General features: G+C 42.7%; 1 protein-coding gene across 3 annotated transcripts in view; it reads left to right on the plus strand.

Annotated features, from left to right (window-relative positions):
* GNG4 (G protein subunit gamma 4) overlaps positions 1 to 17,139 on the plus strand; it is a 48,196-nt gene extending 31,057 nt beyond the window's left edge. For all 3 annotated transcript variants that reach the window (XM_073560095.1, XM_073560094.1, XM_073560096.1), the window contains one exon: positions 16,171 to 17,139. In XM_073560095.1, the coding sequence (XP_073416196.1) occupies positions 16,171 to 16,299 (129 nt within the window). In that variant the 3' untranslated portion in view covers positions 16,300 to 17,139. The remainder of the gene's footprint in view (positions 1 to 16,170) is intronic.
* Positions 17,140 to 18,234: the final 1,095 nt, after the last annotated feature.

An 18,234-nucleotide genomic window follows, 5' to 3' on the forward strand; every position in this document is an offset into this window, starting at 1 on the left:
AAACAAGTTAGATGCTGGATGGTCGATTTAACACAGGACAGGATCCTATCCAACTTTCTGACAGTTGCAGCAGGAGACGCCTTTATGCGCTGTTACACTGACAAAATGGAGCCAGCAAAACAAGATGTCCGCATTTTATGTGGAGAGGGACATGTGACTTCGGGAGTCAATGACAGAAGCCCTTGTGTCTGAACATTGTGGATGTTTTTGCGCCCCAATTTACTGCTGGAATGTACACACATTAAGCTAATTTAAAAAAATTACTCTCCGCTGCTCCTCTGACAACTACGTCCCCCCCAGCTCATCATACAGAACCACTACCCTAGCCAAAGTCCCAACAAAAGCATTTAGCGGAAACTTGATCATTTACCCAATTTTGCCAACTTTGAAGAAAAATGCTCAGGAATTCGAACAGGAATCCGAATATGCTACGTTCGTGCCGAATTTGAAATTGGCGAACATGTTCTGAACAAGTTCGCTCATCTCTAGTGGTGACATCACACACCAGTCGGTGAGCTGGAAGTTGCAAACGCCCCTGCAACACTGCAAGGGAGGCAGCAGCTGTAGCTGTCTTTCGGAAATGGGCAAACACACGTCATACTTTCACAAGTATCAGACAGATCTGGATAGGATTTGAGAAACAGATGAGCCACTAAATTGAGAGCATGGTCCAGGCATGTTACGTTTGTGAGGTTGCCAACCTTCTGAGCCACTGTTAGGTTACAGCCACTGTCACGCACGAGCATGTCTGGTTGTAGCTTCAGGGCGAGAGCCATAAATCTGTCTGGACAGTTAGACCTCTCAACAATTCTGTCTGTGGTTTGTTATCTAAGCAGATTAACTTTAGCAGAGCCTGTTGCTGCTTGGCTGAGGTAGTGCTGCTGTTCTTCCAGCTTGCGACTGATGTTGACAAATTGGAGATGGAGGCTGAGGAGGAGGAGGTGCAGCAACTGCTCTAGACGGTGGGAGCAACCCTGATTGAGGCTGCAGTCCTTGGTGTTGGTAGCACATGTTCCGTCCCAAGGTGCAACTGGGTACCAGATTCCACAATATTCATCCAGTGTGCCGTCATCAAAATGTAGCGTCCCTGGACGCAAGCACATGTCCGTGGTTAAGTAGATCTTCACAGTAACAGCGTTGGTCAGGTCAAGGCTGATGTTATGGGACACGTGATAGTGTAAGACGCGGACATCACAACAGGAGAAATAGTGGGGGCTAGGGATCTAGTGCTGAGAAATACCCTCTAGCCAACCAAACTGTGGCTTTTTTATTTTGATGTGGAACTGGCTCAGTATAAATGGTGTATAATATTTGTCTGCTGAAAAAATTGGCAGGAATACTAGCACAGGAAAATTTGCCCACCTCACATGGACTTGTTACTGTGCTGGAGTAATATAGCGATGCTATTTGTAACCAACCAGTCTGGATTTTTTATTTTGATGTACAACTGGCGCAGTATAAATGGCTTATAATATTTGTCTGCTGAAAATATTGACAGGAATACTAGAACACACCAATTTGACCACCTCACATGGAGTTGTTACAGTGCTGGAGCAATATAACGATGCAATTTCTGAAATACCAACCAAGGCTTATCTATTTTAATGCACAACTTGCAGAGTATAAATGGCGTATATTTGTCTGCTGGAAAAAATTGGCAAGACTATTACCATAGACTTGTTACACTGCAGTATAAATATCGCTATGCTATTGAGATCCAACCAAGTTTGGCTGTATACTTTTGATGCAAGATGGATGCACTATTTAATAATATTTAAGTGCTGAAAAACTTTGCAGTATTACTATAGATGGATAATATGCACACCCCAGATGGACTGGTTACATTGCAGGAGCAATATAGCCATGCTATTGAGATCCAACCAAGTGTGTCTGCAAGCCATTCCTATCAGTTAGAGTGTGGAACTCCTTGAGAAAGCCACCAGGCGAAACATACGTTGGAGCCCCTGGGTACTTACTACTGGTAACTAAATTTTTCCACATCATTGTACTTTTATTACATGTCATGCACATGAGTCTTTTTAGCCTTTGTCTATTATGAATTAGTATGTAAAAATGTACCGTATTTTACGCATTATAAGACGCCCTTTTTTCCCCAAAATTTGGGAGGGAAATGGGGGTGCGTCTTATAATGCATATATACCTTACCGATACCATTGCTGCAGGCTGGGATGAGGGAGTGTCCGGCGGTGCTCCCCAACGTGTCCGCTGCTGGTGATCTCAGTGCTGAAATCTCATCTCCCGAGATCTTGATGCCGAGATCTCCATTTGTGCATGCGCTGCCCCCCAGCAGCCATTTTCCCAGAGTCCACCGCACAGAAAACCAAGGAACTGCGGGGGGCTCTGGCTTTTCACAAAATATCGGCAGAGCCCCCCCCAGCACCGGACACCCCGGACAGCACCGCCGGAGACACCCAAAGCACCTGACATCTGCAGCGGTGCACTGCACATCGGACAGCCCCTCATCCCAGCCTGCAGCATCACCCCACTCCTGCCTCCTCCAGCAGGGACCCTGGGAACCTGCTTTACTGCAGCCACCACCCTCGGTAAGCAATAAGACGCATGGATTATATGAAGCACCATTTTATTAAAAAAAAAAATTTCTCAAAATTTTGTGGTACGTCTTATAATACGGTATATACCTATTCTCACTTTGTTCGTCTTCATGCGGGCCATATGGCCATACTGTGGAGGTTTAAATACTATTTTGTGATTATACCCACCATTTGTAAGTTTTACTGTGTTTTCCTTGTATAGGACTTATACATCCCCTTATGTCCCCCTTTTTTATTGCTCTTTTGGATAATATGAATTTAATAAAATTGTACATTTTTATTCAGTGCAGCTGTGTCAGTTCACTTTTCTGGAGTAGTTATAATGTTTAAGCCGTGAATATTCACACAACCTATGTTGATAACTAGCTGGTGATTATTGTATTTTTCTAAATATGACATATTTACAAAAGCACTCAAAAGTGACTCTACTGTCCTCCGAACAGAAAGTCTGACCCTGACTTCCTTAGGCCGGTTTCACACATCAGTGTCTCTGGTACGTGTAGTGACAGTTTTCTCATGTACTGGAGACACTGACCCACGTAGACCCATTCAAATAAATGGGTCTGTGTACATGTCAGCATGTTTACACGGACCATGTGTAAAACACGCTGACATGTCCGTGTTTTACCTGCAGCACGGTCCGCAAAACGTGAACACGGAGAACAGTTCACACTGTCCTCCGTGTGCACTGACGGCCTTCGGGAAAGAAGTGGCTACTGTAAGCGCTGTTCCCCAGCGGCTGGTGCTGAAGCCAGCTGTCATTCGAGCAGAGGAGAACGATGAGCGGTATTTTAAAGTCTGAACGACAGCAGGTGGGGGCTTTTGGGACTGTTACCCCCATCATCCGACACCTGCTGTCGTTCGGACTTTAACCCCTTCACCCCCAAGGGTGGTTTGCACGTTCATGACCGGGCCAATTTTTACAATTCTGACCACTGTACCATTATGAGGTCATAACTCTGGAACGCTTCCATGGATCCCGGTGATTCTGACATTGTTTTCTCGTGATATATTGTACTTCATGTTAGTGGTAAAATTTCATTCAAATAACTTGCGTTTATTTGTGAGAAAAACGGAAATTTGGCGAAAATTTTGAAAATTTCGCAATTTTCCAACTTTGAATTTTTATGCCCTTAAATCACAGAGATATGGCACCCAAAAAACTTGATAACTAACATTTCCCACATGTTTACTTTACATCAGTACAATTTTGGAACCAAAATTTTTTTTTGTTAGGAAGTTATAAGGGTTAAAAGTTGACCAGCGATTTCTCATTTTTACAACACCATTTTATTTTTACAGACCACATCACATTTGAAGCCACTTTGAGGGGTCTATATGATAGAAAATACCCAAAAGTGACACCATTCTAAAAACTGCACCCCTTAAGGTGCTCAAAACCACATTCAAGAAGTTTATTAACCCTTTAGGTGCATTACAGGAATTTTTTTGAATATTTTAAAAAAAATGAACATCTAACTTTTTTCACAAAAAAAGTACTTCAGGTTCAATTTTTTTATTTTACCAAGGGTAACAGGAGAAATTGGACTGCAAAAGTTATTGTGCAATTTGTCCTGAGTACGCTGATACCTGATATGTGGGGGGGAACGACTGTTTCGGCGCATGGCAGAGCTCAGAATGGAAGGAGCGCCGTTTGACTTTTTCAATGCAAAATTGTCTGGAATTCAGATCGGACGCCATGTCACGTTTGGAGAGTCCCTGATGTACCTAAACAGTGGAAACCCCCTACAAGTGACCCCGTTTTGGAAACTAGACCCCCCAAGGAACTTATCTAGATATGTGGTGAGAACTTTGAACCCCCAAGGGCTTCACAGAAGTTTATAACATAAAGCCGTACAATTAAAAAATCATATTTTTTCCACAAATATGATCTTTTCACCCTCAATTCTTATTTTTCCAAGGGTAACAGGACCCTAAAAGTTATTGTGCAATTTGTCCTGAGTACGCTGATACCCCACATGTGGGGGTAAACCACTATTTGGGCGCATGGCAGAGCTCGGAAGGGAAGCAGCGCCATTTGACGTTTTTGGCTGGAATTGAGATCGGACACCATGTCGCGATTGGAAAACCCCTGATGTACCTAAACAGTGGAAACCCCCCACAAATGACACCATTTTGTAGACTAGACCCCCCAAGGAACTTATCTAGATGTGTGGTGAGAACTTTGAACCCCCCAGTGCTTCACAGAAGTTTATAACGCCCGGGCGTGAAAATAAAAAATTCGTATTTTACTCTTCGCCACGACAGCACCCACTGGAGGTATCGGATCCGCCCATTTGGAACAGGAAACCCTACAGGAAAGATAAAAGGGGCGGTCCGCCTTTCCTCCTCAGTTTTGGTTTCCTGTTCCAAATGGAGCAGGATCCTGCAGGATCTTACCTGGGCCATGCATCTGCCTGTGCGGTCTCTTCGGGAACGGCAGGGGCTGCGGTCCGGAAGCAGCGTCGGGGGAGACTCCGTTTGACGGCTCCCCCCTCGTCTGGTGGCATAGTGGTAATGGCCGGGTCCGGGGAGGGCCGCCCGGTCTTACCAGGGAGCGGGGCCGGTCTGGCATCCGGGAGATTCCCCCCCCCATCCCCATCGGTGGGGGTATAACGTGGATGGTGAGGCCATGAGCGCGCGAGCCGCGCGTGTCAATAGCGGTGGCGCGGGAGCAGGCCGGCGCCCGACGCTCCTATACCCCGGAAGTAATGGTTGAACTTCCGGGGTAAGATGGCGATGACGCGGCGCATGCGCCCTGTGACAGGGCGACTTCCGGGGGTACGATAAGTGTACAGATAAAACAGCGCTGCAACGTTGGAACATGTCGTCCCCCGCAGAGTCGCAGACCCCAGCAGGGGATTCAGCTGGGGGCAACTCCACCAGGGACCGCAGCGCCAGGACAGAGACTGCCCGCAGGAGCGAGGCAGCAGAAACCCGATCCAAACCGTCTCAGCCATCCGAACCGGTATTAAGCTTCACTGGGTGAGTGTGCAAAGCATATGCTCTACCTATTAAGCTAACCTCCTCTCCTCCCCCCCCCTCCCCCCTCTCTTTACCTTTGACCTCCCACTTAAGTCAAAGAAAAAAGGAAAAACAAAACATAAAGAATGCGCATTATGTTCAGAGCCTCTCCCTGACTCCTACCCCAAAAAACTCTGCAAACAATGCATTAAAGAGACCAGGCAGGGGTCGACGATATCTTCTAAGGATATCCGAGCCATAATTAGGGAGGAAATACAAGCCATCAACCGCGCCAGCACTCCCGCAGAGTCCAGTCATAGAAAACAGGTCATTGTTAGTTCAGAGTCAGAGGAAGAACAGGAGTTAAACTCAGGCTCCGCATCCACATCCTCATCATCATCCTCGGAGGTGGAAGGACGCGCATGTTTTCCACTGGACAGCGTAGATAACCTGGTAAAAGCGGTTAGAAATACTATGGGGTGTGAAGAGGAAAGGGGAGCCCAGACCGCGCAGGACATTATGTTTGCGGGATTGGCAGAGAAAAAGAGGAGATCATTTCCAGTGATACCGGCAATTAAAGATCTCATCAAAAGAGAGTGGGAAAAACACGACCAGAGGGGTTTTCTCCCATCCGCTTCAAAACGGAAGTATCCGTTCACTGATGAAGATCTATTAAAATGGACTAAAATACCAAAGGTGGACGCTGTTATATCCTCCACTTCCAAACAAACCTCGATCCCGGTCGAGGACGCAGGATTGTTAGCAGACCCATTGGACCGAAAGGCTGAATCTTCGCTCAAAAGGTCCTGGGAATCCACCACCGGGGTATTCAAACCCGCAATAGCCAGCACATGTGCTGGTATGGCTAGATCAATTAGACCAGCAGATTGAGCAAAGAGTGTCAAGGGAGAAACTGCGTGCAGCCATCCCGTTGATAAGAGGGGCAGCTGCCTTTATGGCAGACGCTTCAGCGGACACCCTAAGACTGGCAGCAAGGTCGGCAGCCCTGGTGAATAACGCCAGACGCGCGCTGTGGATAAAGAGCTGGAAAGGGGATGCACAGTCAAAATCCAAAATTAGTGCAACCCCATGCGAGGGTGAGTTCCTCTTCGGAAAAGCCTTAGACGAAATTCTCGCCAAGGCAAAAGAAAGGAAAAAGGCCTTCAGTGATTCTCCCATTCCGTTTTATAGGAAAACCTTTAAAAGACGGCCATTCGGGAGAAGAAGGCAATCGGACAGAACGAACAGATGGGCCACGAAAGACGAAAAGCAGAAGGGTACCATCTTCAGAGGGCCAACATATAGGAGAGAAAAAAATTAAAAGTTTAGACCCACCAGTTGGGGGTAGATTAAAAATTTTTTTTACCAAGTGGGAACAGATTACGTTAAACCCATGGATTTTGAATATAATCAAGGAAGGAATAAAGATTGAATTCCTTCGGATCCCCTATGAGTTCTTTGTTATAACTCGCCTTAATTCCTCACTTCAGCAAAAGGCTCTCGAAGACGAGATTCGAGTCCTGCTAGCTAAAAAAGTTTTAGTTGACGTCCCTGAGGAACAACAGGGTAGAGGCTTTTACTCTCCCCTGTTTTTGGTGTCTAAACCAGACGGTACATTTAGAACCATTATTAATTTAAAGAAGCTAAATTCATTTATAAAAAATTATAAGTTCAAAATGGAATCAATCAGATCCACTATAAAGCTTCTTTTCCCAAATTGCGTAATGGCAGGGATTGATTTAAAAGATGCTTATTATCATCTCCCTATACACAACAGATTCCAGAAATACCTAAGAGTCGCAGTGGAAGTCGAGGGAAGGATTCATCATTTCCAATACGCGGCCATGCCCTTCGGGCTTTCCACGGCACCAAGAATATTTACCAAGGTGATGGCAGAAGTGATGGCCTACCTTCGCCAAAAGGACACACTAATTGTGCCATATCTAGACGACTTCCTAGTAATTGGGAATTCAGTCAAACAATGTACTGAACGCGTGACTGACGCAATATCCTCTTTTCAGAGCCTTGGCTGGATCATCAATATCCAAAAGTCCAGACTCGATCCGCAATCTCTCCAGACATTTCTAGGATTTCAACTAGATTCCTTGACCCAGAGATGTCTACTACCCCAGGTAAAAATCATCCTCACAAAACAAAAAATACAAGCAGCTATAGATAAACCACGTGTATCCTTAAGAGGAGCAATGTCACTATTAGGATCACTAAATTCTTGCACCCCGGCAGTCCGGTGGGCCCAGTACCATGTCCGTACGCTACAACACCAGATCCTCCAGGAGGATAAGCGACATAGTGGTCATTTACAGAGCAAAATAACCCTGTCACAAGAAGTCTTGACTTCCCTAGAGTGGTGGTTAGACGATGATCATTTATGTTCAGGAGTTCCATGGGTTATAGTTCCATCCTGTATCGTAACCACCGATGCCAGTCCCCAGGGCTGGGGAGCCCACATGGAGAATGGGTTTTATCAGGGAAGGTGGAGTAAAGAGGAATGTGATTACTCATCTAATTTAAAAGAACTGACTGCAGTGTTCTATGCTCTATACAACTTCCTTCCGCAGCTCCAGCAGAAGCATGTAAGGATCCTGTCGGACAATACCACCACAGTGGCATATATAAACAGACAAGGAGGAACTCGATCAGAGACTCTGATGTCTTCAGCGGCAAGAATTTTAAACTTAGCAGAAAACTATTTTTTGTCCCTCTCGGCCCTTCATATAAGAGGCGAGAGCAATCAAAAGGCAGACTTCCTAAGCCGTCACACTCTACGACAAGGAGAGTGGTGCCTCAATCGGAAGGTCTTCAGGGACATAGTAGCCGCATGGGGACAACCCGAGGTGGATCTTTTCGCCACAAGAGAGAACAGGCAGATAAAAACTTTTGCCTCCCTATCTCCGTCAGATCACCCAAACATACTGGACGCCTTTCTAGTTCCATGGAATTTCAACCTGGCGTATGCGTTCCCTCCATTGATCCTCCTACCTCAAGTAATTCGGAAGATCAGAGACGACAAAGCAAGAATAATCTTAATAGCACCGTTCTGGCCAAAAAGACCGTGGTTTTCGTGGCTGCAGATTATGTCGATAACAGATCCTTGGGTCCTTCCGACTGCCAATCTACTCTCCCAAGGCCCCTTTTTCCACCCTCAAGTGCTCAGCTTGCACTTGACGGCATGGAATTTGAGAGGCAGTTATTGAGGACAAGAGGATTCTCGGAGTCCTTAATTACTACACTACTACAAAGTAGAAAACAGTCCACAACCCAAATTTACACTAGAATATGGAAAAAATTTCTTCAATTCCATACAGTACCTCATACAACAGAAGTTCCGATAATCCCAATCTTGGAATTTCTGCAGAAGGGGAAAGACTTAGGCTTAGCAGTAAATACACTGAGAGTACAAATATCGGCATTAGGAGCACTATATGGCCATAATATAGCAGGCAACAAGTGGATAACTCGTTTTATTACAGCATGTGAACGAATAGCTCCAATCCACATACCCTCCGTCCCTACATGGGATCTAAATCTGGTCTTAGACGCCCTAACGGTAGACCCCTTTGAGCCGATCGACACAATACCCTTCAAATACTTAGCACTTAAAATGGCCCTCTTAGTATCACTGACCTCAGCTAGAAGAGTGGGTGATATTCAGGCCTTGTCAATAGATCCACCTTTTTTCCAAGAATACCAAGACAGATTAGTATTAAAACCAGACCCTGCCTACCTGCCAAAAGTGGCAACAAAATACCATAGATCTCAGGAGATACTCCTCCCAACCTTCTATAAAAATCCCTCTACTCCGGAAGAGCAGAAGTTCCATACTCTGGACGTCAAAAGAACTGTCCTAAAATGTATTGAGAGGTCCAACAGTTGGAGGCAGAGCAGGGCCCTATTTGTTTCATTTCAGGGCTGTAAGAAGGGGTATGGAGTCACGAAGAGCACCATTTCCCGGTGGATCAGAGAGGCCATTCGTTTAGCCTACTCCGCAAAAAACGAAGAGCCTCCAGGGAACATCAGGGCGCATTCCACCAGAGCAATGGCAACCTCTTGGGCGGAAAAGGGAGATGTTCCGATTGAAACTATATGTAAGGTGGCAGTTTGGTCATCCCCTTCTACCTTCTATAAGCACTACAGACTTGATCTTTCATCCACCTCTGACTTAAGCTTTGGCAGGACTATCCTTGGCACGGTGGTCCCACCCAGGTGATGGTCTCTGGAATCTCTCCAGTGGGTGCTGTCGTGGCGAAGAGTAAAAAGCCGGATTACTTACCGGTAATGCTCTTTTAATGAGTCCACGACAGCACCCGTTCACTTCCCCCCCCTAAAGATATCAATAGTTAAAGTATATTAACCAAATAATGGATAAGAAAGATGTTAAAATAAGAGAACATTGCCTAATCCTTGGCGGTCCTTCTGGTACTCTGAAACGTAAAACTGAGGAGGAAAGGAGGACCGCCCCTTTTATCTTTCCTGTAGGGTTTCCTGTTCCAAATGGGCGGATCCGATACCTCCAGTGGGTGCTGTCGTGGACTCATTAAAAGAGCATTACCGGTAAGTAATCCGGCTTTTTTTCCACAAACATGATCTTTTAGTCACCATTTTTTTATTTTCCCAAGGGTACAAGGAGAAATTGGACCCCAAAAGTTGTTGTCCAATTTGTCCTGAGTATGCTGATACCCCATATGTGGGAGAAAACTACTGTATGGGCACACGTCGGGGATCGGAAGGGAAGTAGTGACGTTTTGGAATGCAGACTTTGATGGAATGGTCTGCGGGTGTCATGTTGCCTTTGGAGAGCCCCTAATGTACCTAAACAGTGGAAACCAATTTGTCATGAGTACGATGACACCCCATATGTGGGAGAAAACTACTGTATGGACACACGTCGAGGCTCGGAAGGGAAGTAGTGACGTTTTGGAATGCAGACTTTGATGGAATGGTCTGCGTTTGGAGAGCCCCTGATGTACCTAAACTATTGAAACTCCCAAGTGACCCCATTTTGGACACTAGACCCCCCACGGAACTTATCTAGATGTGTGGTGAGCACTTTGAACCCCCAAGTGCTTCACAGAATTTTATAACGCTCGGACGTGAAAATAAAAAAATCATTTTTTTCCACAAAAATGATATTTTTGCCCCCAATTTTTTATTTTCCTAAGGGTAACAGGAGAAATTGGACCCCAAAAATTGTTTTGCAATTTGTCCTGAGTAGGCTGATACCCTATATGTGGGGGTAAAACACTGTTTGGGCGCATCTCGGAGCTTGGAAGGGAAGGAGCACCATTTGACTTTTTCAACTCAGAATTGGCTGGAATTGAAATCAGACGCCATGTTGCATTTGGAGAGCCCCTGATGTGCCCAAACAGTGGAAACCCCCAATTCTAACTCCAACCCGAACCCCAACACACCCCTAACCCTAATCTCAGCCCTAACCCTAACCATAACCCTAACCGTAATGGAAATAAATACATTTTTTTTATTTTATTATTTTTCCCTAACTAAGGGGGTGATAACGGGGTGTTTGATTTACTATTTATGGCGGTCTTTATATTTGGCAGCTGTCGCACGCTAAAAGACGCTTTTTATTGTAAAAATAGTTTTTGCATCACCACATATTGAGAGCTATAATTTTTCCGTATTTTGATCCACCGAGTCATATGAGGTCTTATTTTTTGCGGGACGAGTTGACGTTTTTATTGGTACCATTTTCGGGCACGTGACACTTTTTGATTGCTTTTTATTCCTATTTTTGGGACGCAGAATGAACAAAAACCAGCGTTTCATGAATTTCTTTTGGGGGGGTGTGTTTACACCGTTCCGCGTGCGGTAAAATTGATAAAGCGGTTTTATTCTTCGGGTCAGTACGGTTACAGCGATACCTCATTTAGGTCGTTTTTTTATGTTTTGTCTGTTTTATGCAATGAAAACTATTTTATATAAAAAATAATTATTTTTGCATCGCTTTATTCTGCGAGCTATAACTTTTTTATTTTTTCGCTGATGATGCTGTGTGGCAGCTCGTTTTTTGCGGGACAAGATGACGTTTTCATCGGTACCATGGATATTTATATGCGTCTTTTTGATCGCGCGTTATTAAACTTTTTGTTTGGCGGTATGATAATAAATCATTATTTTTTGCTTCGTTTTTTATTTATTTTTTAAGGGGTTCGCTAAAGGGGTTAACTAATGGGACAGTTTTATAGGGCGGGTCGTTACGGACGCGGGGACACCTAATATGTGTACTTTTATTGTTTTTTTTTTTATTTTCAAAAAATGGATTTATTTGGGGGAATATTTTTTTTTTTTTTTTAATTTATTTGGCGATTTTTTTTGAAAATTATTTTAACACTTTATTTTTATTTTTTTTTACTTTATTAAATAGTCCCAGGTGGGACATCACTGTTCTGTGACAGATCGCTGATCTGTCACATCACAGATCACTGTGACAGATCAGCGATCTGTCACAGGCAGTGCACAAGGCTTCCTCATGCCATCTTGGATTCGGGGGCCTGCAGGAAAGGAGGCACATTGCGCTGCTGTGGGGGGCTCAGGGAAGCATGTTTGATCGCGGTGTGCAAGGGGTTAACATGTCGGGGGCGGTCCGTGACCGCCCCTGACACATTGTGCCGGGTGTCAGCTGTGATAATCAGCTGACACCCGTCGCGATCAGCGGCGCTCACCACGTGGGCGCCGCTGATCGCGGTTGACGTACTATCCCGTCCATGGGCATAGGGGCCCGGGTCCCATGGACGGGATAGTACGTCGGATGTCAGGAAGGGGTTAATATACCGCTCATTGTTCTCCTCTGCTCGAATGACAGCCAGCTTCACCATTAGCCGCCGGGGAACAGCGCTTACAGTAGCCACGTCTTCTCCGGATATCTCTGGTACCGGATATATCTGGACGTGTGAAACCAGCCTTATTATGAGATCCTAGCACGCAGAGTGCTATTCCATAGTCCTCCACGGCGCCTCTCACTGTGAAAGAGAGGGATATTGCTTTTTGCTCTAACCTAGTGCTGCCGTGTACTTTACTAGATTGGCAAATGGTAATCACTCTAATAGTTTTACCATTTGCAGAGATATTAGCATATAAAGTCTATATTCTAATATATTCTTCTAATTTACACTTTAACCAAGTGGGCAGTAACAGAGATTCTTTTTTGCACAATCATGCAGGGGAAGAAAAAAACTCCCTAGAGATATTTACAACTGGCTTTCTCTGTGTGATGTGAATGTGGTGAGACTGATGTGTGTAACCAGGTCACACTGAGATCTTACTGCTGGCAACTACTATAATTACAAGTGCAAGGGAGGACAGCTGTGCTGTCATGACATTGCATACATTGCTCTGTATCATCCCCAGGCATTGGGGAATATTTCTCTAGTAACTTGAATATATGCAGAGCAGTGTATGTGACACACTGCAGTTCTCATCCTGTAGCACTGACTGTGTGGGGGAATTTGAGAAAAGCAGAGCTGTGTGTCATTACATACACTGCTTTGCATCTTTACCAAGCACACAACTCTGCTCTCCTCCTGGCATAGTAGATAATAAGCTGTATGTAAGGGCACACAACTCTGGTCTCTTTCCTAGGTCATCATAGATCTCACTACCATTATCTATTGTGATTACAAGTGCCAGAAGGAGAAGGGAACTGAGTGTCTGGTATGCATGCAGAGCGGTTTATGTAATGACACGTACAGTAGATTTGCTGTCTTTTCCCCCTTCACTCCTAAGCTATGTTCACACACATTTTTGCTGTGTTTTTATGCAAATTTATGCTAATTAACCCCTTTGCGAACTGCGCCGTACTAGTAATGCGCAGGTCGCTTCTCTCCCTTTGATGTGGGCTCCGGTGGTGAGCCTACATTTTTCCCGCTACGTCAGCTGTTTTGAACCAAGTGAGGTATTCTGCTACATACAGGTGATCTGATCATCACCTGTATGTAGCAGAGCCGATCGGGTTATGGCAGCTTCTAGTCTTCCATGGAGACTATTGAAGCATGCCAAAAGTAAAAAAAAAAAAATGTTTTAAAAATAAGAGTTTAAATCACCTCCCTTTTGCCCCATTCAAAATAAAACAATAAAAAAAATCAAGCATGCACATATTCAGAATAGCCTGATCAATAAAAAAAAAAAAAGGATTAACCTGATCGCTAAACGGCTTAGCAAGAAAAAAAGTTATAATGCCAAAACTACATTTTTTTTTTTTTGGTCGCTGCGACATTGCATTAAAATGCAATAACGGGCAATCAAAAGTCTGCACCAAAATTGTATCAATAAGAACGCCAGCTCGGCATGCAAAAAATAAGCCCTCACCCAACCCAAGATCACGAAAAACTGAGAAACCATGGGTCTCGGAAAATGGCGCTTTTTTTTTTTAAAATTTTTTTTTTTAACAAACTTTGGATTTTTTTTTTCACCACTTAAATAAAAAAAGAACCTAGACATTTTTGGTGTCAATGAACTCAAAATGACCTGGAGAATCATAATGTTCAGTTTTAGCATTTGGTGAACATGGTAAAAAAAAATCCCCAAAAAATGTTGTGGAATTGCACTTTTTTTCCCGATATGGTGAAACCAATGATGTCGTTCAAAATTACAACTTCTCCCACAAGAAACAAGCCCTCACATGGCCATATTGACAGAAAAATAAAAAAGTTATGGCACTGGGAAGAATGGGAGCAAAATACAAACGCAAAAACGAAAAAGGGCAAGGTCTCAAAGGGGTTAAAAGCTGCATTTTACAGTACCAACAAAATCTATGAGATTTCAGAAATCTTATGAACACACTTTTTTTTTTCCTGACTGAATTGGAAAACTGCTGCGTCTTTAAAAACTTCAGCATGTCACTTCTTTCAGTGTTTTTGCACCCATAGAAAGCAATTAGTAAGTGCAAAAAACTCAGCAAAAAACGCAGTTATCAGGTTTGTAGTGAAAAAAGCAGGTACTGCAGTATGTGAAAACCATTTATTTCTGTGATGTCCCGAAATTTAAACCATAATGTCTTGGTCTCTTCACCTGAGAATGGCAGTTTAGGACTAGTACAATTTTAATTGGGATTAGTACAATTTAATTAAATTAGTGATTAGTACAATTTAATTAAATTAGTGATGTGTGCAACGTAAACATTGTAACAAAGTAAACACCAAAGTGTGAAAGTAAACAGAGTCCTACAAACTCAATGCTCTTCCAATGTATTAGGCAAACTATTCCTGACCAACATACCTCCCCCCAGTGTTACATTTGCTGTCAAAAGCATCAAATAGTGCAATGCCTAGATATTTCATGAAAACTTAAAGGGGTTTTCCCACAAACAAAATACATTTGAATCAATAGATCTGGGAATAAAAATATGTTTCACAATTGGATGTGTTTAAATAAAATGTTCCTGTGTTGAGATAATCTTATAAATGTGCCCCTGCTGTGTATTGTGTAATGGCTGTGCCTGACCGTGCAGGAACATGGTCTGATCATACCATAGCTCCTGGGCAGGGGAGAAAACATTAAAGCTGTAAGCGTGACACTGGTAGACATGCCTTGACAACCATCAGGCCAATCAGCTGTCATCGGTGTTGTCTAACACCTGCCAGAAATACTCACTTGACGAGATGCTCCATCTTCTGCTCATATTGATGTGACTAGGAGGGGGATGTGTAGTACTCTGCCGCGGCCTCTATCGGTAGACGGAGAAGCTTGGCAAGTATTTCTGGCCGACGGCCGCCAAGACAGATATCCTGAGGATAGGTCATCAATAAAACAGTAGTGGACAACCTCTTTAAGCTCTTTTTCTTTGTTTTGAGAAATCTGAACCTGGCTGCCAGATTCAGTGCGAATAGGAGGGCAGACAGTTTGGTTAAAGGCGGACTGATCAGTAGAGAGTTGCAATGCTCCAGGTAAGAATGAATATGAGCAGCAGTAGGAGTTTTTGCAGATTTCAAGGTGAGGAAAGGCCAGATTCTGGAGATGTTTTAAGAAGCAGGTGAGTGATTGGATATAGGGAACAAAGGAAAGTTCGGTGTCAAATATGACTCCAGGGCAGTGAGTGTGCTGCTTCAGAGTTATGGTTGAACAACCCAAGGAAAATGCAATATCAAGATTAGGTAGGATAGTAGAGAGATGGAACACAAGATGTTAAGTTTTGGAGAGATGCCGTTTCAGCTAGAGGGAAGACTTAATAATAGAAACTGCAATAAGACAATCCCTCGTATTTGGTATTAAGATTGGGGTGATGTCAGGAGAAGATGTGTATAATAAGGTGTCATCAGCGTACAGATGGTACTGAAAATCAAATCTGCCCAATAGATGCAGTGTATCTAGAAAAGAGTAGGGGGCCTAGGACTGAGCCTTGAGAGGTAGGAGGAGAAGCAAAACTAAATGGTGTCCCCTTGAGGCACCTCCATCCATATTGTGATCTGGTTCATAGAATAATTCCATGCAAAATCAGGACTTTTGAGAATCATGTCTTATATTTTTACGTTAATTTCTTCTTATTAAAATAAGCATTTAAAACTGAGGTGTTTTTTTTTTTTTAATTGAAGCATTTTTGTTTAACACGGCGTTCTCTTGATATGCTGAAAACTGATGGAAATCCTGTTTTTCTCTCTAGATATCCAAAGCTGCAGCAGATTTGATGGCCTATTGTGACGCTCACGTTAGAGAAGATCCACTGATTCTACCTGTGCCTGCCTCAGAAAATCCTTTTAGGGAAAAGAAATTTTTTTGCAATATTCTTTAAAGTGCATCTTTTTGTTCTTCAATTGACATTATGCATGATACTAATAATATAGGACTTTATTTTATAAATGATAGCATACTCTAACCTTGGGTGTTACAAATACTCTGGACAACAAAATACATATTCTTAGTGATTTATTAGGTTTCATCTATGAAGTATTGGTTGCAAAGTGCTTTTACAAAATCTACTATGTTCTCAGAAACAGTGATTTTTAACTCTTGTGTATTACTCATTGATTAGGCTACCAGCCACCTGTGTAATCCTTCAGCTGTGTCAGGTCTTTTAGGCAATGAGCACAGCTGTAAAGATCTTTGCTGTAGACCCTGCAATTCATGCTCAAAAGCCATCTGGATCCACTCCTCCGATACTGCAGAGGCAAAGTTAGCTCTGCTTCTAGCACTGAAAAGCACACAATTCAGACCAGCAGCTCAATCTGGCTATTGGTCCAAAATGTCAATCATCAGGAGAGCATTGCTCGCAAGAACCTCCTTACATATTCAGATATTATGAAGAACTTTTTATAGATGGGTATAATTGCTTTTCCAAAGGTTTTTACCTTTTTTTTTTATATAACTAGTCTTGATTGAATCTCCCTTATGTTTCATACATATGTAGTTTAAGGTTATGTTGTTTTGTTTTTTTTTCAATAAGCTCTATAACGTTATGGTGGCCAAAAGAGGAGCAGTGTGTTGTTTTTTTTAAGAAAATTGAAGTTTGTTATTTAGAAATTAAAAACCAGTTTTAGAGTGGTTTGCTCTGTTGGAAACTTGAGTGCTTCCTGCTCAAAATGTAAAATGCCTGCACAGGCATGCCAGTGATACAATAAAAGTATAGAAATGATGCATATTGTGTGGTGTTCCATTTGAAGGAATATTTACCTCCTTTTTTTACATACTGCATGCTTTAAATTCTGATTACGTAAAAATGGTAAGACTCTTCTATTAAAAAAACAGAGGTAATCCCAAATCATACATTTACTGTTTGTCAGATCAATAGGATATGTAATAAGCGACTCTCTACATTCATTTTTAGGAGGTTTCTGAACTCCTCGCCACTGACAGCCGCACAAGTTAAAGGCGTGACACGTTCGTGAGATCCGCATCTACCATACATTTATTGCATATTCTGTGGATATGCCATACATGTACAAGATGGGAATAACACTTTAACCTAAGAGTTTGTTTTTTAAATTAAAAGTATAGCAATGTACTTTCTTTTTTTCATACTTTTTTTTTTTTCATTATTTTCTTGAAGTAATGTTTATTAATACAGTATTATAGAGGTTGTGTATCCACTGAAATGCATAAAACTTATAAATATGATATACAACTGAGATTTAGAAAAAAAAAATAATTATAAGGCATAAAGAAAAGGAGTAAAGGGAAAACCAAACAGGTGGAAAAAATGTGCAAAGGAGTACAGGGTAAGTTTATGTACCAATAAAGTATTAACAAACGCCAATGATAAAATCACAAGCATGATCTAAATATTCATAATGAATAATGATGGATTGACTTGACTGTCTATACGTAAATGATTAAATAATGAATTAAATAATATACAGTAAGTTCCTGATACAGTACAAATCTAAAGTACATCAAATGTGCCTGATCAATGTGAGACAAGGTCAGAGGTGTGTAGGATAAAGTGCAAAGTTGGCAACAGTAAGGGGTCAGGTGCTGAGAAATGGAATCACTGACTACATATAACAGTGACCACAGTGTAGATGGTTAACAGAGTAAATAAAACTACCACAGGTTAATGAAAGTGTTCAGTAAAACAAAATCACATCCATGTAAGGGATGACTCATAGTAATAAGAGCATGGTAAGATAAAGCTAGCTGGGGTAGAAAGAATGTATAACATATAAGTTGTTGCCTGAATGTAGTAATAAAGTGCATATGCAAGAAATAAGCAGCAGTATACTGACCAAAC

Source organism: Dendrobates tinctorius, unplaced genomic scaffold (assembly GCF_039654945.1).
Source record: "Dendrobates tinctorius isolate UK_male_01 unplaced genomic scaffold, ASM3965494v1 ptg000293l, whole genome shotgun sequence".
In the NCBI taxonomy this organism is placed as follows: Eukaryota; Metazoa; Chordata; class Amphibia; order Anura; family Dendrobatidae; genus Dendrobates; species Dendrobates tinctorius.